We start from the raw sequence: 26,310 nt of genomic DNA, 5'->3' as shown, positions 1-26,310 counted from the left end.
TTCATGCGGAGTTCAATCCATTTATATAGTTATAATCCTTCATCCAGCTTTTTTTTCTTTCTTCTTTTTCTCCAATCCAGCTTTTTCATAAGTATAGAGGGTGTTTCCTTTTTCTTCTTCTTTGCCCAACCTTGTTTAAGATGTTCACACCAAAAACAGGTTTGCAACAGACACAGCAAATTAATGTTTTACTTCTTTGTTATTTTAACTTTAGTACTGCTCGCGTATTTTTATTTCAATTTCACATCTTAGCTCGGCGCGCGCCCGCACACGTTTTTTTCAGAAGTGTGCGTCTGGCTTTGTCTTCTCAACTTTTGTTTTAATTCTTATTTATTTTTGCTGATTTAATTTTGAAACATTCAACATCAACCACACATCACTGTTTTTTGACGGGGTGCAGTTTTCGTTACTTTTTTGTTGTTGTTGTTTTTTTCTCAGAGAAAAGAAGGTAGTGTTGTAACTGACGTAAAAAGGTTTAAACTTGAATGCAGAGAAAGTGCAGCGGCTTGCCTTATTAAACGCACATTTTGTTCCTGTGTTTTTGTTTTCTTTCTTTCTTTCTGTCATAAATGATTACTAGAGTAATTACTAATGCTTTGAAACAACTTTGCCTTGCCTATTTCATATCTCTTTCGCTCGTTTTTTGTGTTAGATCCAGTTAAAAGCTCATAATCACCACACTCAATATCTGTTTATTCTTCTGTTTTGTAACACTAATAAATAATGCGCGAATTGGGGGCGGGGCGTAAGTAGTTGTTTAAGGAGAGGGGGAAAAGTGATTAAAGGAACGTTTTTCTTTTTCGACCGCCCGATTTGGGCGCCCAAATTTAAGTCAATTTGTTGGTATTGTGTGTGTTATGAAAGAGGTCGTGCTGCTGTGCATTGGTTTGTTTATTTCAAGGTGTGTGTGTTTGCGTGTCAATCTTATCGTCTATTGATTCAAGTGGAAATTAAAGAGAAAAATAGAACAAATACAAGCATTTGCATTTTTACATATCTACTAGTAGGAAGAGGGGGGAGTGACGGGAAGGTGTGGAATCATTCTCTCTCGTTCACGCGTTCGATCATCGTCGCTCATTCGCAGTTAATCTTCATATTAAATGATAAAATAATAAAGATTTGTTTGTTGCTTGCAAGTGGGGAGGGGAAGAAATAAACGCAAAAAACGAATTAACTACACATTACTCGACGTCCATCTTGTCCTCCAAGTCCTTGGGGGCGGCGTCCGTTTGCTGCTGGTCCTGCTCCTTGGCCTGGTCGCCGTTGGCGTTCGCTTGGGGCGCACCGTCCTTGGCCGTATCCGCCGGCGGGGTCGGAGGCTTCGGCTTGGGGCGGTTCAACACCGAGTTCATACACGTCGACAGGGTCTGGTTCTCGTGGCGAATGTCCGCGACCTTGACGGGCGGATCTTGCGTCTTCTTGACCGCGACCAGCTTCGACCGGGCCTCCTCGTACCACTTTTGTGCCTTCTGGGCTGCCTCGCTAATGTTCAGGATCTCCGTCTCGGTCAGGTGGTCATACTTTGGATCCTTGGCGCGGTACTGCTCGACGGCCTTGAACGTCAGCTGGACGGTACGACCGAGCTCGGTAAAGGCCTGCTCGTGGCCCTGGTACTCGTCGGCACGGCCCTTGATCGGGTCAACCTGTTGGCGCAACCCGGCCAGCCGATCCTTGTACACCGCCTTCTCGCAGTTCTCCCCGTCCTCGTACAGCCAGTTCTCGGTGTCCTCCAGCTGCAGACAGATCTTGGACGCGTCGTCCTGCTCGATGTACGCGCTCAGCTCACCATCCTCCTGGATCTTGCCACGCACCTCGTACACAAACTCCTCCAGCGCGTTCTTCGCGTCAACGCGCTCCTTTTCCTGGCGATCGTTGGCAATCATCTTCATCTGTAACCACAAAAAAATAATCGTTAAAATCAAAGCAAATCATTAACCGCAATCAAACCGAACCTCCAATTCGTGGTAGTTAGTCAACTCGGTGCTGACGAAGCCGTGCGTCTTGCCCTCGATGGTCAGGTCGATGTTCTTCGTGGTCACCTTCTTCTTCTTGTCCTGGAATAAGTAAAAGTAGAAAAAATGGACGGTTAAAAAGCAATCGAACAAGGTGGGATTTTTTAAGAGGTTTTAAAAAAGCATGGAGTGGGGAAAGTTAGAGAAACAACGAATTTGTGCACAGGTTATCCAGAAATTTTAACGCAGAACAAAGGAACAAAAATGATAATTTCTAGCTATGAACTATAAAGCTTGATATGATATGATGACCTACAAAATATTTTTTTATAAAAGAAAAGATGTAACTATCTTTTGCTTTGTTCAGTTCGCAATTTTAACCCTCTACTGCACAATTTTTTTTACAGAATTTTTGTTTTCCCCTGTTTAGAAAGTCATTTTTTTGCCTTTTCTATTTTCTACTATAGAATGTACCATTATTGTAAAAAGCGTAGAGTCGGTCTGGTACATTACTGCTTACTTAATTTATATAAAATTAACACCAGAAAATTTGAAATTAAAAAAAAACAATGGCAAAGTCACACAAAACAAATCAAACTTCCAACCCTTAAATTTTCAAAAAAAAAATCTTTCCAATACTTTTAAGAATTGGTTGAAACTTTAATTTTTGGCGAGTTTTTAAACTAATATATTTTTTAAAAATTATTTTGATGTTAGCTAACAATGTTGTTTGTTAAACTAGTCATGTCTGTAACATAAACACCAGCACCTTTTTTCAGCCATTTCCTCTAAGGGTGCGTTTTTTTTTTCATTACGTAATGGAGGACTTTTGACCCCTCGTAACAAAATTTTCATACACATTAAAAAAAACTGTATATTAAGCCGTAACCCAGCCTTCGAAACCCTCTCCCCTCTTTCCAACGTTACGTAATAAAAAAACGCTCCTTAAACATTCAGCAGTGGTACAGTCCAGACTCGATTATCTTTGAAGGCCTTAGGCAAAACTTCGCTCATCAAATTCCAATGATTGAAAATGATTTTTTTTGTCTGATCAATTCAGTATCTTCGGCAAAAAAGGGTAAACGGAATGTCGCAATTTTTTTTTGTTTTCAATTTATCGAAAATTAAATCTTTTGAATCATAGCACAAAAGACGATAAATACATTGTTTAAAAATTAAAAAATAAGTTGTGCAGTCCAGACTTGATTATCCAAAGGCTTTGAAAAAAAAATTCACTTCGGATAGGGCTGGTACAAATTTTATTTAAAGTTTTTATTTTTTAATAAAAAAAAATCATTGGAAAGTTAAATCAACTGAAATCAATTCAACATGCATTCCCCTGCGTTTAGAATCATTTTTAGCATGTTTGGGTGAATTTAACAATATTTGGAATTTCAAAGAATTTTCGATGCAAAAAGTTTTTTTCGTTAAAATTTCTGTTTTTGTTTTTGTTAGGGGTCGCAGAATTCCACTTTGATTTTTAAAACGAAAAGGCATTTTATTTGCTCGAGATTCGATTATTCCAAGTCTTTCGGATAATCGAGTCTGTACTGTATATTAAAAATTAAAATTTTTAAAACACAAATGACATTGTCCGATTTCGACCATTTTGTATATTTTGATTTGGCTAAAACTTTGTAAGGGTCTTCCCTATGACCAAAGAAGCAATTTTGTGTCATTGGTTTACCCATACAATTTTGGCAGCTGTCCATACAAAAAATGTAAATATTCCAAAATCAATCTAAAAATCAATTTGGTGTCTTCGGCAAAATTGTTGCTATTGTTAGGCCTATTGAGAAAAAATAAGTACACGGAACAAAATTTGCCGATTTTTTAATTAACTTTTTTTTATAAAACTCATTTTCCCAAAATAAGTTTTTTTTTATTTTCGAGATTTTTTTATATGTTTTAGGGGACAAAACCCGGCAACATTTTTTTGACTTAATTTTTTTAATGTAAAATTGAATTTGCAATCGAAAAGTACTTTACAGATTTTTTGATAATGGGCTCCGTTTTCAAGATATAGCCACCGAAAGTATGAATTTAGCGAAACATTTGCAGTTTTTCGATTTTCAAAAATAGTGACCATGAGTGATGACCATTGTTCAGAAAATTTGCTATTAAATTGTCAAAGAGAAATTGAAGATTGAACTTCTGGTTGCTGAGATACAGTGGGGCTGAGAACGTACCCCAGTTACCGAAATGACGAGGGGACTACCGATGCATAATATTTTCTCAACAAAATATCAAAAATATAAAATTAATGGTGGCTTAAATTTGTTTTCAGAGCTCACCTTCAAATTTTCCTTCAATTTTGACATAAAATTTTATTTAAAAAAAATTAAATGCTTGTTCAATCTGCTTTTTGCATCCAATGTCCCCTCGATCGTTTCGATTTGTATCTGTTTTTTGACGTTTGTCTGTTTTTAAAGTGGGCTAATGCCCAGTTAACGAACAACTACTGTACAATTGATATTGCAGCAGAGCAAATTTTCTCTCCAAAGATGTTTTTTTTTCTTATAACACATTAAATTTGCTGAAGACACCAACTCGATCAGAGTGTTTCTACCCAAACTGCATACTTTTTTTTGGATGGACAGCTGCCAAAATTTCTTTGGACGACCCAAGGATCAAAAACGGCTTTTTTGGCGATAGAAATCCCTCCACTAAGAAGCCTTGAAGGGTTTCCCCCTGGAAAATTTCCCTCATCCCCTTAAAAAGAGGGAAATCAATAAAAAATAAACCCCTTGAAATTGGAAGATTTTTCAAAGAATTGCTCCGTTGAATGTTGGGTCAATTAGCAAATTTTATGAAAAATATGAACCAAATTCTTGAACTGACAAAATACCACAATTTCCTCCATAATGTATTTTTTCCTGACTAATGTTTTGTTTAAAATTAGAAAAATATCTCAAAAATCCAGTCTTCTAACAGGGGTGGAGGGGTCAAACACTGAACCGAACGCCTAAGGTTGGTAGATGGCTTATTTTTATTTATTATTATTTTTTTGAACTTTTCGAAATTTAATAACACCGAAATTTTAACCAAGGTCTAAAATTCTACGGAACTAAAGCATAAGACAAAAGGGACATTTTTACATTTTTTAAAGTAAAAGAGCAAAACGAAATAAAAAGCAAACTTCACGCGACAGTTAGAAAAAAAAAGTTATCAAAAGGACAGAACATAAAACAAGAGGGGTAGAAACAAACAAATTTAGAAGAGATTTTGTGTTTTTTAAGGTTAGAGAGACAGAGAGAGATTGAGAGTGAGAGAAGGGGGGGGCTTGTGGTCACAACACGTACCGAAGAGGTAAACCATCTGCTGACCCTTTGCGTCCAACTCCCTCCACCTCCTCCACTGTTATCGGCGTCGGATTTACTATCCTGCTCATTTCTAGCCTGCTCATCATCGCTACCCTAGAAATAAGAGCGCAAACACCAGCAAAAAGCAAGTTTTTTGTTTTGCGGTTGTTGCGTGTGGAGAGAAAAGAGGGGAGAGAACAGAGAACAGAGAGCATCAGAACAGAGTGGCCGGATTTGGACGATTTTTTTTTGTGGGCAAAAATTAAAACTTATTTGAAGGAAAAATGGGGGCGGGGGAGGGGGAAGAGGTTGGTTAGCACCGCGCGTTAAGAAAATCGAAACGACAAAACGACCCGAAAGCAAAAAACTAAAAACTAGAGAAAGAGATAACGGAACAGACTGCTAGTTAGGGCCGGGCACTTGGCAGCGGATAGTTACCTCTTGGATGTCCATGGGTTCGCCGGTTTTGGGAGCGTCTTCGCCCTGGGGCGAGTTGGGCGTCGGAGGTTGGTCTCCGTTGGCGGCGGTGGCCGGTGGCGTGACGGGTTCCTCGGATTCGCGCTTCTCCACCATGGTGGCGCTCGAAACCAGCACGATGCCGTTCTGGTTGATGCGCACCTTGATCTTGACCTCCTGCGGGTCACCGTTGGCATTCGGCTTAATGTCCTTGATGTGGAACGATCCGATGAATGGGTCCGGATAGGGCACCGAGTTGGGCTCGTAGTGCACGTTGATGGTCAACGGTTCGCGGCGGTGCACGGTCAACAGCCGCGAGAACGGAGCCGTGTGGTACTGCTCGAACACTTTCATCTCGTTGCGCTGGGTGCTGTCCTCCCAGGAGATCAACACCGGGAAGGCCTGCACGTCACTGCAGGCGAACTCACGCACGCGAACCGCAGGCGACAGGATGGCGCACTGCAGCGCCGCACCTCGCGAGACCGCCTCGTCCTGGTTCAGCGTGGTGCTCGCCGTCTTGCCAAAGATCTGCTCAATCAGCAGCTTGATCGACGGAACGCGGCTGCCGCCACCGACAATCTCGACGGAATGTATGTCCTCCAGGGCCAGCTTCGAGTCCGCCAGCAGCTTCTTCATGGTGGCCTCGATGCGCTGCAGAAGACCCGCGCACATCTGCTCCATTTCCGGCCGCTGCATCGTCCCGTGCACATCGATCTCGTTCATGAAGCACTCGATGTTCAGCGGCAGCTTCGTGCTGTTGGCGGACATTTGCTTTTTCAGCTTCTCCACCTCGGTCAGCAGACGCAGGTAAGCCCTGAAAGTACGAAACGATTGGAGTTTAAGAATTCTGTGTGCAGACTCACAGTTGAAGCCAAGTACGGAGCTCGGAAGGAACGCGATCACGAAAAGTTGCGATTTAAATTTCTAAAATTTTAAACTTTTGAAATTCTAAAGTTTAAAATTCAAACATCCTAAAATTCACAAAATCAAAAATTCTAAACTTTTGAAATCCAAAAGCTCAAAATTCAAAAGTTTAAAATACTAAAATTCAAAAATATAAAAATTCAAAAATTCTGAAATTCAAAAATTCTAAACTTCTTAAAATTCTTAAAATTCTTAAAATTCTTAAAATTTTTATAATTCTTTAAATTTGGGGAGATCTTTATCGGTCGGACGGAATCTTGAAATTCTTAAAATTATTAAAATTCTTAATATTCTTAATATTCTTAATATTCTTAATATTCTTAATATTCTTAAAATTCTTAAAATTCCTAAACTTCTTAAAATTCTTAAAATTCTTAATATTCTTAAATTTCTCAAAATTCTTAAAATTCTTAAAATTCTTAAAATTCCTAAAATTCTTAAAATTCTTAAATTTCTTAAAATTCTTAAAATTCTTAAAATTCTTAAAATTCTTAAAATTCTTAAAATTCTTAAAATTCTTAAAAATCTTAAAATTCTTAAAATTCTTGAAATTCGTAAAATTCTTAAAATTCTTAAAATTCAAAATTTTTTTAATATTTTTAAAAATTTTAAAATTCTTAAAAATTTTCAAAAACTCTTTAATTTCTGAAAACTCTTTAATTTCTAAAAATTCTTTTATTTTTTTCTTTTATTCCTAAAATTCTTAAATTTCTTAAAATTCTTAAAATTTTCAAAAATTCTTAAAATTTTCAAAAATTCTTTAATTTCTAAAAATTCTTTAATTTCTTAAAGTTCTAAAAAAAAATCTTTAATTTCTTAAAATTCTTAAAATTGTTAAAATTCTTAATATTGTTAAAATTCTTAATATTGTTAAAATTCTTAGTATTGTTAAAATTCTTAAAATTCTTAAAAAAAATCAAAAACTCTTTAATTTCTAAAAATTCTTTAATTTCTTAAAATTCTTAAAATTTTCAAAAACTCTTTAATTTCTAAAAACTCTTTAATTTCTTAAAGTTCTTGAAAAACTCTTTAATTTCTTAAAATTCTTAAAACTCTTAAAATTTTCAAAAACTCTATAATTTCTAAAAATTCTTTAATTTCTTAAAGTTCTTAAAAAACTCTTTAATTTCTTAAAATTCTTAAAATTGTTAAAATTCTTAATATTGTTAAAATTCTTAATATTGTTAAAATTCTTAGTATTGTTAAAATTCTTAAAATTCTTAAAAAAAAAATCAAAAACTCTTTAATTTCTAAAAATTGTTTAATTTCTTAAAGTTCTTGAAAAATTCTTTAATTTCTTAAAATTCTTAAAATTCTTAAAATTTTCAAAAACTCTTTAATTTCTAAAAATTCTTTAATTTCTTAAAGTTCTTGAAAAACTCTTTAATTTCTTAAAATTCTTAAAACTCTTAAAATTTTCAAAATTTCTATAATTTTTAAAAATTCTTTAATTTCTTAAAGTTCTTAAAAAACTCTTTAATTTCTTAAAATTCTTAAAATTGTTAAAATTCTTAATATTGTTAAAAATTCTTGAAATTCTTAAAGTTCTTAAAATTCTTAAAATTCTTAAATTTATAAAAAATTTAAAAATCTAAACATTATATTTTTTTATAATTCTTGAAATTTTTAAAATTTTTTGAATTCTTAAAATGGTTTAAATTGTTAAAAGTTTTAAAATTGTTAAAATTGTTAAAATTGTGAAAATTGTTGAGATTGTTAAAATAGTTAACATTCTTAAAATTCTTAAAATTCTTAAAATTCTTAATCTTAAAAATTTTAATATTCTTGACATTCTTAACATTCTAAAATTCTAAACCTCAAAAAATTCTAAAAAATATAAAATTCTAAATTCAAAAATTAAAAATATCAAAAATTTCAAAAATCTGAAAATCTAAATTCTAAAATTCCAAAATTATGAAAATCTTAATTCTAAAATTCCAAAATTCTAAAAAAAAACAATTTAACAAATTATAAATTTCAAAATTTCAGAAATTTCTAATGTTTCCCAATTTAAAATATTTGAAATTCTAAATAATTCATTAATACGGAAATTTTTAAAAATTCTAAAATTCTATGGTTCTAAAATCCTAAAATGCTAAAATATTAGAATTCAAAAAATCTCAAAAATTCAAAAATTTTAATTTTAAAATTTTAAGAAATTCTAAAAAACTAAGGTTTTATTTTTTTTTAATTCTCAATAATTCTAAAATTGTGTAAGTTTAACAAATTTAAAAATTCTAAGGTTCTACAATTCTATTTCTCGCCGCAAATTGCCAATATAAGCAAATAATTATAATTCTAAAATGCGTAAAATTTAAAAATTGAAAAAAATTGAAATTCTAAAAGTTGTTGATCTTTTATAATTCTAATATTATAATAACTTTTAATTCTTTAATTCTAAAATTAGAAAATTCTAAAATCCAAAATTCTAAAGTATTGAAATTCTAAATAATTTTAAAATTCGAAAATTTTAACAAATTCTAAAATTTGAAGGTTCTATTTTTTTTTAAATTCAAAATAATTCTAAAATTGTAAAATTTTAACAAATCCGAAAATTCTATTGTTCTAAAATTCTGAAATGCTAAAAAAATTAATTCTTAAATTTAAAATTCTGAAAATTTAAAATTGATTTATTCTAAAATTTTTAAATTTTAAATGATTCTGAAATTCTACAATTCTAAGATCCTGAAATTCTAAATTCTAAATACAGTACAGACTCGATTATCCGAAGGTTTGTATGGGACTTAGGATAATCGAAACACGAACAATTTTTTTTCATTTTCTTATTTTTAACATCAAATTCGAGTTCTGCGACCCCGTTTTAGTCAAATTTTAATGGTTGATTGCCTTAACAATGACCAAATGCCATTTTTCAGTATATCGTAACCGCCATTTTAGCCGCCATCTTGGATTAAAAAACTCTAAATCACTTTAGAGTGGTTCAAGGGTCGTACTAAAGCTCGACAGTCAAAAATAAGACAAAGAAAAAAAATGATTCGATTATGCGAAATGAATTATTTTGAGGCCTTCGGATAATCGAGTCGGGACTGTAATTCTAAAATTCTGAAATTCTAACGAATTCTTAAATTCAAAAGTTCTAAAATTCTATAACGCACAAATTAGACAATTCAAAAACATTTAAAGTTCTTAAATTCTAAAATACAGAAATGCTTTAAACCAAGCTTCCCATGCGCCAGTGCCAACGCACACCGCGGGTTTGGTTTTCTAGCTTCGGTACGTGCCTGAACCCATTTATGTATTGGTATCTTGGTACATCGTACCAGCGCACCACGACACTCTCGGTTCGCCCCATCGGTTTTGTGTCTGGCACTCACCCATGGCATGAACCCAGTGTGCCCTGGTACGCGCCGTGGTATTGAACCCGTTTTGTACCGCCAGCGCGTACCACGGCACGTACCTCGGCTCGTATCGAGTGAAGCACCTTGGATCATACACCGGGTTCATGCCATGGGTGAGTGCCAGACACAAAACCGACGCGGCGAACCGAGAGTGTCGTGGTGCGCTGGTACGATGAACCAAAATACCCTCGGTTCGTGTGAGTCGGGTACGGGTGTAAACCGAACAAAGCAGGCGCAAAGCAAACCCGAGGTGCAAGTGAACCGCGTGTACCGCACGGTGCAGGGAAGCTTGCTTTAAACGTTAAAATTTTGAAATTTTCAAATTCTGAATAATTCTTAAATTCGGAAATTTCAACAAATTCAAAAATGCTAAAAAATTTTTTTTTGTCTTTTTACTTCTCTAATTTAATTTTTTTTTCGAATATTTGTATTTTTGAATTTGTAAATTTATAAATTTCAGATTCAAACAAAAAAATTTACGTTTAAATTTTTACGGTGTTTGAATTTCGAAAAATTTTAATTTTCAAATATTTCTACCCTCCCGAGCTCCGTACCAGCCTTAACAAAATTTAAGCACAACACCTACCTCTTGTTCGTCCTGGGATCGATTTTGTACTTGGTCTGGAATTCGTTGCTAAAGTGCTCCGCCAGCGCGTAATCAAAGTCCCGCCCGCCGACCTGGTCCGCGCAGCTGGCCAGCATCTTTAGCTTGCCCTTGTGGAAGGCACACGCCGAAACCTGCAGCGACGAGTGGCCACAGTCGACAAAGATCACGTTGCGGGACTTTTCCTCCGGCGCGGGCAGGTCCTGCTTGTAGAAGCCATAGCTGAGGGCCGTCGCAGTCGTTTCGTTGACGAGCCGCAGCACGTTCAGCCCGCTGATGCCTGCGGCGTCCAGAAGGGCCTGCCGCTCGGCGTTGGTGAAGAACGACGGCACGGTGATGACGCAATCGTTGATCTGTGTCTTGAGCTCCTTGGCGGCATCGTCCTTGAGCTTGGTGAACAGCATGGCCGTGATCTGTTCGGGGCTGAACACGCACTCCTCGTCCTGGTAGTTGACCCGTATCCCGATGCCACCGTCCGGCCGCTGTTCCGCCCGGTACGGGGCCTTGCGCAGCTCGGCCTGGACGTGCGGGTCGTTGAACTTACGGCCGAGTAGCCGCTTGAAGCCACCGATTGTGTTGTTCATGTTGGTCACCTGCTGGTTCTTGGCGGCCACGCCGAGCACGCGGTTTCGACCGGCGAATGCAACGCATGATCTATAAATAGAGGAGAGAAGGGGGATTAGTACTAGTCATGTAAACATCTTGTTCCGAGGAAGCACCTGCTCTCTAAACTACAAAAAACAACAGTTGGAGAGGGTGGGCGGGCATGATGACTCGAGAGTTGGACCACGTCAGAGCGACGAAACAAGTCTCGTTCTCGCAGGACCATAAAAGTCGATGAATTTTAATCGCGTACGCGCGATAAAACTGAGCAAACCATATGTTCAACACCTGATCGAGAAGCGATTAGCGAATTCAGCTACGACGACCTACTTGGAAGGAATCGTTGCTGCTGAACCATATGGTCCGGTTAGGTCGTTCCCTCTGCAGAGCGCAACTATGCTCCAAATCCATCCATCAGCAAGAATAAGAACCAAAGTGCTGTGGTGATGTGACACACACGGGGCAAGTGCTGCTGCTGTGGTGAGTTGGCCAAAACGAAAATAAACACAAGTTGAAACAAGTTGACCAAAAGAGAGAGGGGTTGGGAGAATCTCTGCAGAGTCTGCTGACTAACCTCCCGGTATGTGCGTTTTAAATATAGCAGAATGTTCCAAAATTGTCGCATCAAGTGACATCAACTGACTCTCCAACCCGCCACTAGTATGGGGGGCTGGCTGGTGGTTACATCCATTAATTTTAATAATTTAACGCGGAGGATTGAATTAAAGCTGACGACCCCGACGCAGGGAGTAGAGTAAAAAGCTGACGGTCAAAACAAGGCAGCAGGTAATATTGAGTGAATTTACAACGGACAATTATGAAGTGCTGAAGGCAGGAGGAGAATACACAAGGTGGAGGAGATCATTCTCTGATTTATAATGGCGCGACAGAGGGAATATCTGAAACGGAACTACAATATCTGGATATGGTTGGTGATGATTTAATTGAACAGAGGTGACACAAGTTTGGCTCTCCTGCTAAAATAACAACGTCCATTGCCGGTCGCTCCCATTTCCACCGCGGGACAAGGATTGGGGATTTGGAAGGTGGGACTTGTTGATGCTCTACTTTCTTAAGGAATTTTCGCAATAATAAGCAAATGTGCTGAAAATGGATTTTTCAATTTTTCTTGATTTTTCAATTTGGATGAAACTTTGTGTGTTCTATTTCTTTGACTAAAGATGTCCATTTTGCATGATTGGTTCGTTTAAATAAGTCTCCATACATTTTTGGCCGGTGGTTTTGGTCAATTCGATTTGGCGATTTCTGTCGATTTGGTCGATTTTTTAATTTTGATCATTTTGATCGTTTTGGCGACTTTGGTCGTTTAGGTTATTTTGGACGATTTGATCGATTTGGTCATTTTTGTTGTTTTGGCTGATTTGGTCATTTTAAACGTTTTGAAAATTTCGGTCGTTTTGGTCATTTTGATCAGTTCAAACGACCGAAATTTTCAAAACGTTTAAAATGACCAAATCAGCCAAAACTTTTTGGTTAATTTGATCATTTTGATCGTGTTGACCATTTCGGTCGTTTAGGTGATTTCGGCAAATTTGTTATTTTTGGTATTTTTGGCCATTTCGGTTGTTTTTGTAATTTTGTTCATTTTGATCGTTTTGACGAGTTTGTCCGGTCTGATCGTTTTGACGATTTTGGCCGATTTGGTCATTTTGATGGTTTTGGCCATTTTGATCGTTTTTGGGATTTTGGTCGTTCTGGTCGATTTGGTAATTTTTATTATCGTTTTGGTGACGTTTTGGCCATTTGGCCGATTTTGGTCATTTTGATCGTTTTGGCCATTTCGGTCGTTCTGGCATTTTTTGACGTTTGGTGATTTTTGTCATTTTGATCGTTTTGGCGATTCTGCCGATTTGGTCATTTTGATCGTTTTGACCATTTCAGTCGTTTTGGTCGATTTTGTCGTTTTGATTGATTTGGTGACGTTTTGGCCGATTTTGGTCATTTTGATCGTTTTGGCCATTTCGGTCGTTTTGGCATTTTTTTGACGATTTGGTGATTTTGGTCATTTGATCGTTTTGGCAATTTTGGTTTTTTTTTGCGATTTTGGTCGTTCTGATCAATTTGGTAATTTTGATCGTTTTGGCGATTCTGCCGATTTGGTCATTTTGATCGTTTTGACCATTTCAGTCGTTTTAGTCAATTTGGTCGTTTTGGTCGATTTTATCGTTTTGATTGATTTGGTTTTAAATCGTTTTGCCTTTTCGTCGTTATGGCGAAATCGGCCGATTTGGTCATTTTGATCGTTTTTTTTTTTGTTGATTTCTGTCGTTTTGGTAATTTGGTCGTCGATTTGGTAATTTTGATCGTTTTGGTCATTTTGGTCGTTTTTGCGATTTTGATTTGGATCATTTTGATCATTTTAGTAATTTTGATCATTGTTGTAATTATGGTCAATTAGGTAATTTAGATCGTTTTGGGATTTTGGCCGTTTTGATAATTTTAATCAATTTGGAAATTTTGGTCGTTTTAGTCGATTTTATCGTTTGATTGATTGTTAATTTTGATTGTTTTGACCAATTAAGTTGTTTTGGCTATTTTGGTCATTTTAATCGTTTTTGGCCATTTTGATCGATTTGATAATTTTTATCGTTTTTGCCATTTCGGTCATTTTGATCATTTTGATCGATTTGATCATTTTGATTGTTTTTACAATTTCGGTCATTTTGGTCAATTTGGTAATTTTGATCGTTTTTGTCATTTCGGTCATTTTGGTCGATTTGGTCATTTTGATCGTTTTTGCCATTTCGGTCATTTTGGTCGATTTGATCATTTTGATCGTTTTTGCCATTTCGGTCATTTTGGTTGATTTCTCGATTAAATTTTCAAAAGGCCCTATCTGCATAGGAAACCCATGAGGGATAGGTTGTTTTGAAAATTTAATCTAGAATTTAATCGTTTTTGCCATGTCGGTAATTTTGGTCATTTCGGTCAATTTGGTAATTTTGATCGTTTTTGTCATTTCGGTCATTTTGGTCGATTTGGTCATTTTGATCGTTTTTGCCATTTCGGTCATTTTGGTCAATTTGGTCATTTTGATCGTTTTTGCCATTTCGGTCATTTTGGTCGATTTGATCATTTTGATCGTTTTTGCCATTTCGGTCATTTTGGTTGATTTCTCGATTAAATTTTCAAAAGGCCCTATCTGCATAGGAAACCCATGAGGGATAGGTTGTTTTGAAAATTTAATCTAGAATTTAATCGTTTTTGCCATGTCGGTAATTTTGGTCATTTCGGTCAATTTGGTAATTTTGATCGTTTTTGCCATTTCGGTCATATTGGTCATTTTGGTCAAATTGATAATTTTGATCGTTTTTGCCATTTCGGTCGATTTGATCATTTTAATTGTTTTTGCCATTTCGGTCATTTTGGTCATTTCGGTCAATTTGGTCATTTTGATCGTTTTTGCCATTTCGGTAATTTTGATCGATTTGATCATTTTGATCGTTTTTGCCATTTCGGTCATTTTGATCGTTGGTCATTTTGGTAATTTTGGTCAATTTAGTAATTTTGTTCGTTTTGGCCAATTATGCCGATTTGGTCAATTTGATCATTATGATCGTTTTGGTCATTTCGGTCGTTTTGAATTTTTTTGCGATTTGGTGATTTTGTTCATTTTGATCATTTTTACATTTTTGGTCGTTTTTGCGATTTTGGTAGTTCTGATCAATTTGGTAATTTTGAATATTTTTTGTAATTTTGATCGTTTTGGCGATTATGCCGATTTGGTAATTTTGATCGTTTTGACCATTTCGGTCATTTTGGTCATTTTGATCGTTTTGACCATTTCATTAATTTTGGTCAATTTGACCGATTTTGTCGTTTTGGTCATTTTGATCGCTTTGACCATTTCGGTCGTTTTAACGATTTGTTCATTCCGATCGATTTGGTCATTTTGATCGTTTTGGCATTTAGGTCGTTTTGGTAGATTTTGTCGTTTTGATTGATTTGGTCATTTTGATCGTTTTGGCCATTTTGGTCGTTAAGGCGAATTCGGCCAAATTGGTCATTTTGATCTAAGGTCATTTCAAACGTTTTGGTCAACAATGTTATTTTTTCTGAAAAGTTTTAAGCAATATCTACATATTTACCGAAGCAAAAAAAAACTGTTTTCAAGTTAAAAATTTACGAATATTTTAAAAGCCTTCTTGTATGGACAGCTGCCAAAATTGTATGGAGATTAGTATGGATAAACCAAACTGAAATTTGCAAAAAAAACGTATTTTTTGCGAGAATTGCTCAAGTCGAGTCTGGATATTGAAAGCAAAAAAAAAAATCCAAGGTTTTGAACCACTCAGAAAAAAGTACTGGCAAAATCCATAAGAACGTCTTATGACCTTTCGACATCAGGATTTTATTCGGATGTCATAAGATTTTCTTATGGCTGGGAGGGGAAATTTGACAATGCCGTCAATTAAGATTTCCATTGAGTTATCTTATGACATTCATAGATGGAATTGTGTACAGAATATATGGCAATGCTCATGGAGACCATATTAACATACATTGTTTTTTATACCCATTTTTTCTTATTTTTAAATGAAAGAAAACAAAAGTTTATTTAAATTTTAAACGTGTATATTTATGAATTATTGTAATACAACTAAAACTTAATTTAAACTTTTTCCTCCGCTGCTCGTCGTCCCGTTGGTTTTCCGCTGCCTCCGGTTTAATGGTCTTTTGCTGGTGATTCGGCATGTTCTGTCGGATGGCCAACACCTTCGGCATGACCGCGTCAATCAAACTTAAACCCCTTCGACCGCTGCTCGGAACTGTCCTCACCGATGCTATTCTCCGGTTCCTTCTGGAGGATGTTGAGGAGGGCCACCGGCGGAACCAACAGCCAGTGATGTTACCTAAAATACCAAAACAAAATATTGAACTTCGAACCAAAACCCACGAAACACCCGCCACAGAACTTACCTGAGTCTTGAAGGTCGCGGTAAATAAGAAAATTTATTCGTCCGATCAGAAACTCATAGCGGCGGCGGCAGCTTTATGAAGTAGTTACCGGAACGAATTACGGGGCGATTTGGAGTCGAGAGCGTTCAAAATTGTCTGCTTGATCCGTCCTTTCGCCATCTTGAAATGTCAAAAAAATTCACACTAGCATCATACGCGAAAACCATTGAAAAATTGCAGATGAATTCCATAAGAATTTCTTATAAAGTTCATAGTCTATCAACAGTGGACCAAGTACATAAGTAAAGTTTAGTTATAACCATATGAATGTATAGTGACGGTCATAAGAATGTCTATGAAAATCGCGAGAGGCTAGTGGATACTCAAATCAGGCAGCACATAAGATGTAGTCTTATGAAAATCTTACATTCTTTTTCCTCAGTGTATGGAATGGAGTTGCAGACGGTTGAAAGGGGCTCATCCATAAATTACATTGTTTTTTTTTCGTAGAGATAAATTCCCAATTTGAAGACCATGTGGTTTATGGAATTTCCCCTGAACATGAAAGTGTTCTGTTTTCTCTTAACACCCAGTTTTTTTAAGGGTCATCCACAAACCACGTGGATTCTTCAAACGTAGGGGAAAGGGGTCATTTGAAGATAATGTTGATTTTTTTCAAGTCTGGAGTTTTTTTTTGAAAGGGTCCAATAAACCAAATTTTTAGTTTTTGCCTTTTTGGTGTTTTTGAAACCGCCTCGAGTCAGGGGTATTAGAAAACACCCAAAAAGCAAAAACCAAAAATTTGGTTTATTGGACCTTTTCAAAAAAAAAAAAACTCCGGAAGTGTTCACGTGAGTAATAGACCATTGGGGCATACAATCATTGGATTCACTTTCCATCGGGGCTTAGGTTCAAATACCGCTTCTACGAGAAACATAATAACTGTGATAATTACAGAGAGTCGTTTCGTAAAACGTGTAGACACAATAATTACTCCACTCCAGCAGCCTGTTTTCGCTTCAAAACTGTTCTTTCCAAGAATTTTTCCACCTGATTACAACATTTTTCCACTGGTAGAACGAGCGCTGGTAATGTATTCATTGCGACCTACTACTCCACCAGGTCGTAATTCGCAAATCGCCGCACCGTCGTAACAGGTAAAGGTAAAGTACCTACAACGTATTAATCGCCAGTCGATAAACGAGCCACGCTGAAGTTGGTGACTCAATCAAGTGTGACCACTTCGCACGCAAGGTCAACTTTCTTTGCCGATTTTCGCGAATATAGCGCTTGACACTTGGTGGCACTCGATGGTCACCATCTGTCCACCCTCGCTCCCCCTTCGTGAGATGCGTCGAGGGAGATAAATTTCAATAAAAAATAATCACCGGCCGCAACGGTGAGCCCGACCTTATAAGGTTGTGTGGCGGGCTCTCGCCGAGTCGGAACTTGGACTTGAACAATACATTTGAGCGTGAATCGCCAACAGCTCGTTTTGTAGGCCAAGACCGTTCAATCTCTGGTCTCTGGAGAGCAATTTGTTACAACCCAGGTCGCAGACAGCAAGTCTCGCCTTTTGCTTTAGAATCGATTTTAGTTTTACAGATTATTGAAAATGGAGAAGGTTGCAAGTAATCGTCTGGAGAGAAATTGCAATTCTAGCGACGATTCGCTGCACTGAACACAGACGGGCGTTCAAATGCATAACAGACTGGGTTGTGTTTGTTTATGCAACTTATATGAGAAGGTACGAATAGGGTAGGTGGAGGGCGAAGCAGCAAAGGCATAGCATAACAATATGTTGATTTTTTTTTGTTTCGTTTCCATTCCTATTTGAGTGTGGCGCCCCTGATAAACATTTTGGCAACAACTCCAAACATGGGAAGGTCAGTTCAAACGGTTCATAGCTCAAAATATTCGAGGGGGGACACCGTACAAAAAATCAAAATTCGAACCGCACAAAAAGAAAGTATTTTCAACTGTGTGACACATGTAAATTCAGCCAAGTTAGTCAGTCCCTAAGCGGCCGGTTCTCGCCATATCGACGGCGACGACGACGACACGATGTCACGGTCGAATGGAGACACGTTGAGTGAGACATTCTGCTACTACATACTACACACTAATGTTGGTAACTATGTGAACGATTTTAGTTTGGTTTTGCTTTCAATTCGTTTCAAACGCGTGTTTTCTTGGTTTGGAATATTCAGGAATGGATTGTGGTGATGGGGATGATGAATCACATTACCGAAACTCGTTGATACGAGTTGGGAACGCGTTGTGGTTAATTTAATTTGTGTGATTGTGATTAAGCGCTGTGAGATTTTTGATCTTCAAAATGCATTGGAAAGAAGAACTCTTAAAATTTTAGGGTTGGAAGTTTGATTTGCTTTATGTGACTTTGCAAATGTTTTTAAAAATATCATTTTTGAAGGGTCAGCTTTGACTATGTTTTTTGCTAACATTTTCTATATTTTAAGTAAAAAAAGTATGCATTAATCTTTGTATTGTCCCAGACTATGCATCTCCCGAGCAGACGGAAATAACTTGGGAATAACATTTTTTGAAATTTAAAAATAAAAGGCCAATAACATTTTATGTTATTTTTAACAAGATTTGTTATTCGTCGTTATGAAATTTTTGTTATTGGATTGTTATTGTAATAACAAACTAATAACATTTTAAGTTATTCTTCGAACAAATCTTTGTTATTATTTTTTGTTATTTTAACAACGAACCCGATCATCCTAATAACAGTTGGAGTTATTCTTCCATAACAAAAAATGTTATTCCAAAGTTGTTTTGGCTTTCAACCAATATCAGACCAATAGCAGATTTTGTTATGATAACATTAACTGTTATTAAACTCTTATGCAACAATGGATTTTACAAGAAGATTCCATAACATTTTCTGTTATTTTAACAGAATTTGTTATTGAAATGGCATGAATTTTGTTATTACCGTCTGCCCGGGTTTTGCAAAAAATCATTGACCGAGTTATACATTTTTTAATCAATACTGATTTTTTCAAAAAATCGAAATTTTGGTCGCAAAAATTTTTCAATTTCATTTTTCGATGTAAAGTTGAATTTGCAATCAAAAAGTACTTTAGTGAAATTTTGATAAAGTGCACCGTTTTCAAGTTATAGCCATTTTTATGTAACTTTTTTCAAAATAGTCGCAGTTTTTCATTTTTAAAAATTAGTGCACATGTTTGCACACTTTTGAAAAAAATATTTTTGAAAAGCTGAGAAAATTCTCTATATTTTGCTTCTTCGGACTTTGTTGATACGACCTTTAGTTGCTGAGATATTGCAATGCAAAGGTTTAAAAACAGGAAAATTGATGTTTTCTAAGTCTCACCCAAACAACCCACCATTTTTCAATGTCGATATCTCAGCAACTAAAGGTCCGATTTTCAATGTTAAAATATGAAACAAATCAAGACTAACATTTTAAAAGGGAGTAATATTGAATGCTTGGCCTTTTTTTTTGAAATGTTAGTCTTGATTTGAAAATTTTAAAAATATTGTTTTCGAAAAGATCGGAAAATTTCACAAATGTTTCATATTTTAACATTGTAAATCGGACCATTAGTTGCTGAGATATCGACGTTAGAAAATGGTGGGTTGTTTGGGTGAGACTAAGAAAACATCAATTTTCCTGTTTTTAAACCTTTGCATTGCAATATCTCAGCAACTAAAGGTCGTATCAACAAAGTCCGAAGAAGCAAAATATAGAGAATTTTCTCAGCTTTTCAAAAATATTTTTTTCAAAAGTGTGCAAACATGTGCACTAATTTTAAAAAATGAAAAACTGCGACTATTTTGAAAAAAGTTACATAAAAATGGCTATAACTTGAAAACGGTGCACGTTATCTTTTTTTTTTTTTTTTTTTTTTTTGGGAGGGTGATCCAGCCGCACATCGTTGATGTCGAAACCTCTAAACTGGGCCCTCGTCCTGTCACGTCCGTCAGTAGTCTTGTCGTACATTACAACTAGAATCAGATCTGCCAATGAATTAGTACACTTCGACCAAATAAACACTGATGCTGTATGGATCTGACTCTAGAATAAATGCACAGTTGTGTGTTATTCATAAGTCCAAAATGTTCAATTATTCATATAAGTCCAAATTTTCACTGCGGATAACTACCCAACTTGAATTGAATACAAGATTTAAAGCAACCTATCCGAAAGCTACTCTTATCTCAAATCCCCGACATTTTTATTAATAGCCAAAAAAAAATCTAGAACGTTTCTTTTAAAACCTGTCTGGCTTCTTTAAAAAAAAAAAAAAAGAAAACAAAAAATGAATAACAGTTCATATTTTACAAGTCGTGAATTGAAAAAGAGACGACCATTTGATCGTCAGAATTCCAGTAGATCCTCGATTCGCAACAATGGTCGATACAATCATAATCCGACAACCGTTAGTTCAACAGATCAACGAATTTAGTCCGATATCATTTCACTATTGATTGATCGAGACTCTATGGAAATTTTGACAAATCAGAATGGTTTTTATGCTACTTGAATGAAAATCACCGATTCTGATAGAGTTACTAAATTCACTGTTACTAATTTTGTCCCTAAATAACTAAAGGCAAAGTATAAAAAAATGATATTTATAGTTAAAATCCTAAATTCTTCAAAACCTATTTTTTTAAAAACACGCATCCTAACCTGACACCCACATTAAGATAGGGAAAAATCACATATGTAGCGGTTCATTGTACAAATGTGATATTTCCACTATCAGAGAACCTCCTTGTCTCGATGACAGCTTACCGGCCATCGATTAAGCCCTGAGACTGCGCCAAAGTGGGTTCTCGCAGCATGAAGTGGTGTCCATGTGTAAAAATGGAAGCTTCAGCAATATACTGAACACTTCGATTTTAATTCCACATCGAATCAAATCATACTCTTTGCCAAACATGCATCAAACCTATGACACTCATTATGACAAAGCCCAGGGAACTTGAAAACGGTGCACGTTATCAAAATTTTACTTAAGTACTTTTTGATTGCAAATTCAATTTTACATCGAAAAATGAAGTTAAAAAATTTTTGCGACCAAAATTTCGATTTTTTCAAAAAAATCAGTATTGATTAAAAAAATCATAATTCGGTCAATGATTTTCTGCACAACCTGGAAATTTCTGAAAAGTTGGCATTTTATGTCCTCTAAAACATATCAAAAAATAAAAAAAAAAATTTAAAATAGTGTTTTTTTGCAAATCAAGTTTTAGTAATAAAAAGTTAAATAAAAAAATCACCAAATTTTTTTTACCGTGTATCAATTTTTTTCCAATGTAGTCCGTATCCATACCTACAACTTTGCCGAAGACACCAAATCGATCAAAAAATTCCTTCAATAGATACAGATGTTTGAATTTTCATGCATCATTTTTGTATGGACAGCTGCCAAATTTGTATGGAAAATTATATGGACAAACTAATGATGCAAAATGACTTCTTTGGGCATACCGAAGGCACCAAAAAAGTTTCAGTCGGATTAAAAAATACAAAAAATAAAATTGAAGAAAAAAGACCGATTTCGTAGAGAATTGCTCAGAAGATTCCATAACATTTTCTGTCATTTTAACAGTTTTTGTTATTGAAATGGCATGAATTTTGTTATTACCGTCTGCCCGGGCTAGCAGAAAATGTAAAAAACAAACAAAAAATTGAAAAAGTGACTGTAAAAACATGAAAAAATAGAAAGGCTAAATGTAATGATAGGAGATGGTAGAATAGGTCAAATGCTACCAAAAACAAATATAAACTAAACAAGAGAATTAAAATTTTTCGTAGAGCAAAAGGGAAGAATAAAAATTTCCGAAAAAAAAAATTAGTAGTAGAGGGTTGAGGTTATACGGGAAGGCAGCGCAATATTGACACCATAACTCGAATTTTTAGAAGCACTTTTAAGAAAAATGCCGCAAATTAAACAAGTTCTGTCTGTTGCAGAAAATGAATATAAAGGTAGCGTTCTTTTATTACGTAACGCAGTTGGGGGAGGGGAGGGGGGGTCGGAGGCTGTGTTATGCTTCATACAAAATTTTTAGAATTTTTGTGGAAAATTTGTTTTGGAGAGGGGGTTGAAAAATCCGATTTTTTGCGTTAAGTAATAAAAGAACGCTCCCAAAGGTAGCAGGCAATCTGTCGAGTTCAGCAGTTGATTTTAGTCGAACCAAAGTTGTCCAAGGACTGACGGCCCGTTTCACCTTAATAGATGCTGAAGTTGAGTAAAATTTGAATGAAAAACCAAAAAAAAACATCGTTTTCATTTTGTGGCTACATTTCCAGGGTTGTTAGGGAGAAATCGAAAAAAAATCCTCGCGAGATTCGCCCCATATTAGAAAAATAATTTCGCGCGCCAAACATACAACAGAGTTTCATACAAATTTCATTTTTTATGAAATAACAAAAAAAAATATTTGTGAACAAAAATTTAACTCGTTTTATTTTAAGGGTTCCGTCGGAAGGAACGCGTTTAAATAATTTTGTATAAAAAAAATTACAAGGGTGAAAATTAAAGTTTTAAAAATTCATAAACTTAAGGATTTTATAGTTTTAATAGGTTTTAATACTCATCGTACTGGATGATCCTAAGTGTCATTCAGAAAAATCAAAACACGAAATTCGTATTATTATCTTCTCAAAATTTCACTACCATAAAATATTATTTCGAAAATGCTCCAAAGTTATCAGATTTTCTGTAAAATCAATGACGGTGACAAAAATTGTAGCCGCAATTTTTAATTTTTTCAAAGGCCCGGAATTTAGAAATTCTGCAGTTTTTTAAGGTTTTTGAGTTATTGAGAATTTTTGAATTTATGAATTTGAAAATTTAAAAAAATAAGAATTCAAGAATTTAATTTAAATTTTTTTCAATTTGTGTTTTTATTAGAATTTAGCAGTTCTGTTCCAGGATGTTACATTTGCAATTCAGAGATTTGGAGAACCTTTCAACTTAGATCAATTCATAAGCCTTTGAAGGGAGGGAACATATTTCTACGTTTAGATTTTGCTAGCTGAGTGCTCTTTTAGGGAAAATAAATTTTGAGAAAAAACCCTAGATCTATGAAGAATTCAAGAATTTAGAAATTAGAGAATTTATAATTTTTTTTGATATTGTTTTAAATTTTCATTTTTTTTTTATTTTTTGATTATAAATTCTTAAATTCTTTTTTTTAATTCCTGATTTTTTGGAGTTTTGAATTTTGTTTTTTTTTAATTAAAAATTTTGAAATTTCGTTTTTTCCGTATTTAAAAATCCGATAATATTTTTTTATATGATAGTTATTATATTGTATTCAATTATTTTATTTATCAAAATCGCCATTCGCGCGAAATCCGCGGCTGAGCAAATTTAGCCAGCAATTCCGCGCGAAACGCGAAGTTCGTAACAACCTTGTATTTCAGGAAAAAGAGGAGCTATTTTCTTAGTATCCCAAATCGACTTTTTACTCTTTTTTTTTTACCCATTTTGTCATTTTAGTATTTTTGATATTTTTTTAGAAATTTTGATCATTTCTAGATTAAATTTTCAAAACAACCTATCCCTCATGGGTTTCCTATGCAGATAGGACCTTTTGAAAATTTAATCTAGATTTCAGTATTTTTTGTCGTTTAAGTAATTTTAATCGTATCGATCATTACTTTGGCCATTTTTGTCATTTTGGTCATTTTTATACACTTGGATATTTTAACGATTTTTTTATTGGTGAATTACTACCAAATTTGGTAAAACTTTACCGAAATTCGGTAACGAACTTCATTATTGTTCATCGTACAACCGATTTTCGGTAAAATTTTGTTCATTTTGACAGACGGTTTACTGATCTGAATTTTACCGGTTTTTTTGAACTACCGAATTCGGTAAAAAAAATCTAAGTGTGTGTAATTTTTGTCATTTTGGTTACTTTGACAATTAGATTTTTGTTAATTTTTGTATTTTTTCATTTAATTATATTTTTTTTTTTGGTTTTTGTCATTTTGATAATTTTTGTTATTTTCATCATTATGGTCATTTTGATCGTTTTGGAAATTTTTTATCATTTTGGCAATTTTGATCATTTTTGTCATTTTGATAATTTTGGCCATTTTTATCATTTGTCATTTTGATCATTTTTGTCGTTTTTGTAAATTTGATCATTTTGATATTTTTTGTCTTTTTGGTGATTTTGATCGTTTTGGTCAATTCTGTTCATTTTGGTCATTTTTGTCTTTTTTGTCATTTTAATAATTTTGGTAATTTCGACTATTTTGTTCATTCATGTAATTTTTGTCATTTTGGAATTTTTATTTTATTATTTCTTTATGATTTGTTTTCGTCATTTTGGTAATTTTTCCATTGAGTGGTTTTTGCAAGAAATCCTGTCTTGTTATACATGTTCAGAAAAGGTATATCTAGAGTTTTTTTTTTAAAAAAGGTCCTATAAACAAAATTTTAAATTTTTGCTTTTAGTGTGCTTTTTGAAATCGCTTTGAGTCAAGGGTATTCAAAAACACCCAAAAACCAAAAAAGGAAATTTTGTTTTAGGACCTTTAAAAAACTTCTGGACATGTCATCTTTAGGTACCCGTTGAAAATACATGCTGTTACCCTAATATCAATTCAAATCTTATCTCGGCAAATTGATTTTATTCAAAAAACCACCTAAAACTGGAATTGCATCTCGTGCAGCTGTCAACACCAAAAAACCATGCACGATTCCAATCCAGGTGATAACCAGTGCAATTCCGGGTGATTTCCTCCTCCTTCTTGAATCACCACTCGCAGCGTCCAAACACCGCCCACTGATAGGCCCTAGTCCCGCTATTAATAGAGTCGTCTTCCCGTTCATTTATCAATTTCCATCTGACTTGCACACACCATCGTAAACAAAGCAGGCCATGAGTGTCGTCACACGTGTGTTTGTTCGTGTGTGCACGTACACCTTGGAAACCCCTCGCTCCCCTACAAACCACCCCTTCTTCTTCCTCCTCCTCCGCCACCCCCTTCAACCCGTTGCAAACTTTGTCTCCAAGCACGATGTTCAGCTCGTTTGAGGCCTCGCAAAGAAAATCTCTTCGATTTCGTCAGACAAAACCCAGAAAATCGACCAGCTGCTCGTTCCGGAACCCACTCGAAACAGCTGGCCAACGCAGCAGGCACGGCGCGGCGCCGGAGGGTTGTGGAAAAATCGATAATGAACCAGAATCTTCTCGAAACATTTTTAGGTTAGGTTTCGTGATTTTGTGGAGCACACAAAAGTGATTGCCGGGAATGACCGCGGAACGAGGCGGCGAATTTTGAGCTGGAACCGCTTCCAAACTTCTTGGGGAGAATTTTACGATATACGCCCGCGGCTCGATCTGGCCTCCAGCAGAGTTATTTTTACATAATCCAAAACCCCCCTCCGCAAATGGCCGCATCGTTTTGAAGGACAAAAATCAAACGAGCGAAAGAAGAAAAAAAAAGTGGTTCTACTTACGGAGTGGCCCGCAGGCTGTAATCGTTGGCGATGGTCTCGATGCCGCCGGCCTTGGCCACCGCAACGTAGCACGCCTCGTTGCCAAAGTCTATTCCAATGACGGACATGGTTCCCCTAGTGCCGTTTCCGTTTTACAAGAAAAACCTCACTTTTCACTCCTTCCTTTATTCTTCTTCGCTTCCGTTTTACACTTCACGCCGGAAGTGGCCGCACACGCGCTAGCCGGTTCACAAAAAGGCCCTCAAACACGAGCTCCGGTGAAAAGAAAACTTCTATTAGTCACACACACACTGGACACCTCGCGCGGTACTTTGCGGATTTCACGCGGAAGAACCGTACTTTTTCGAAGGCTTGAATAAAACTGACGCAGCGCGATGATGGCCTGATCGCAGCAGCAGTCTCCTCGCCAACAGTAGCGGCCCACCCGAAGCAGTTGACAGCTGACAGCTGCCATTTTGATCGATTTTTTTCTTTCGCGAAACGTCTCGAAATTTCGTGCACGCTGAAGGGGAATCAAATAGTTTTGTTTATTTTTGAACAAAATGTTTGCATTTTCCTAGCATTTTTAGGTGAATGTAAGATTTTGAACGAGTTTGAATGAATTTTCTTCGAAATTTAACCAACATAGAAATTTACTTCAAAAGACAAATAATGATCGAGCTCGAGCTGTCACAGCCCTGCAAAATATGTTGGCTGACATATCGG

At 35.6% G+C, this 26,310-nt stretch overlaps 1 protein-coding gene across 2 annotated transcripts; it reads right to left on the bottom strand.

Annotated features, from left to right (window-relative positions):
* Nucleotides 1–553: 553 nt before the first annotated feature.
* On the bottom strand, nucleotides 554–25,994 carry LOC120425958 (heat shock 70 kDa protein 4). Of its 2 annotated transcripts, XM_039590603.2 has the most exons (6): nucleotides 25,606–25,994; nucleotides 10,580–11,251; nucleotides 5,693–6,524; nucleotides 5,255–5,368; nucleotides 1,953–2,054; nucleotides 554–1,889 (listed from the first exon to the last, which is right to left on the bottom strand). In XM_039590603.2, exons 1-6 carry the CDS (start codon nucleotides 25,710–25,712, stop codon nucleotides 1,182–1,184), a joined length of 2,535 nt encoding a protein of 844 aa, XP_039446537.1. In that variant the 5' UTR covers nucleotides 25,713–25,994; the 3' UTR covers nucleotides 554–1,181. The 2 variants fall into 2 exon arrangements, with proteins under 2 accessions (XP_039446537.1, XP_039446538.1); XM_039590604.2 differs by lacking the exon at nucleotides 5,255–5,368 and having other exon boundaries at nucleotides 25,606–25,991.
* Nucleotides 25,995–26,310: the final 316 nt, after the last annotated feature.

The sequence above is a fragment of the Culex pipiens genome, chromosome 2, assembly GCF_016801865.2.
Source record: "Culex pipiens pallens isolate TS chromosome 2, TS_CPP_V2, whole genome shotgun sequence".
NCBI lineage: Eukaryota > Metazoa > Arthropoda > Insecta > Diptera > Culicidae > Culex > Culex pipiens.
The sequence above is the reverse complement of the archived record's forward strand: the minus strand, read 5'-3'. Positions and strand labels throughout refer to the sequence as shown.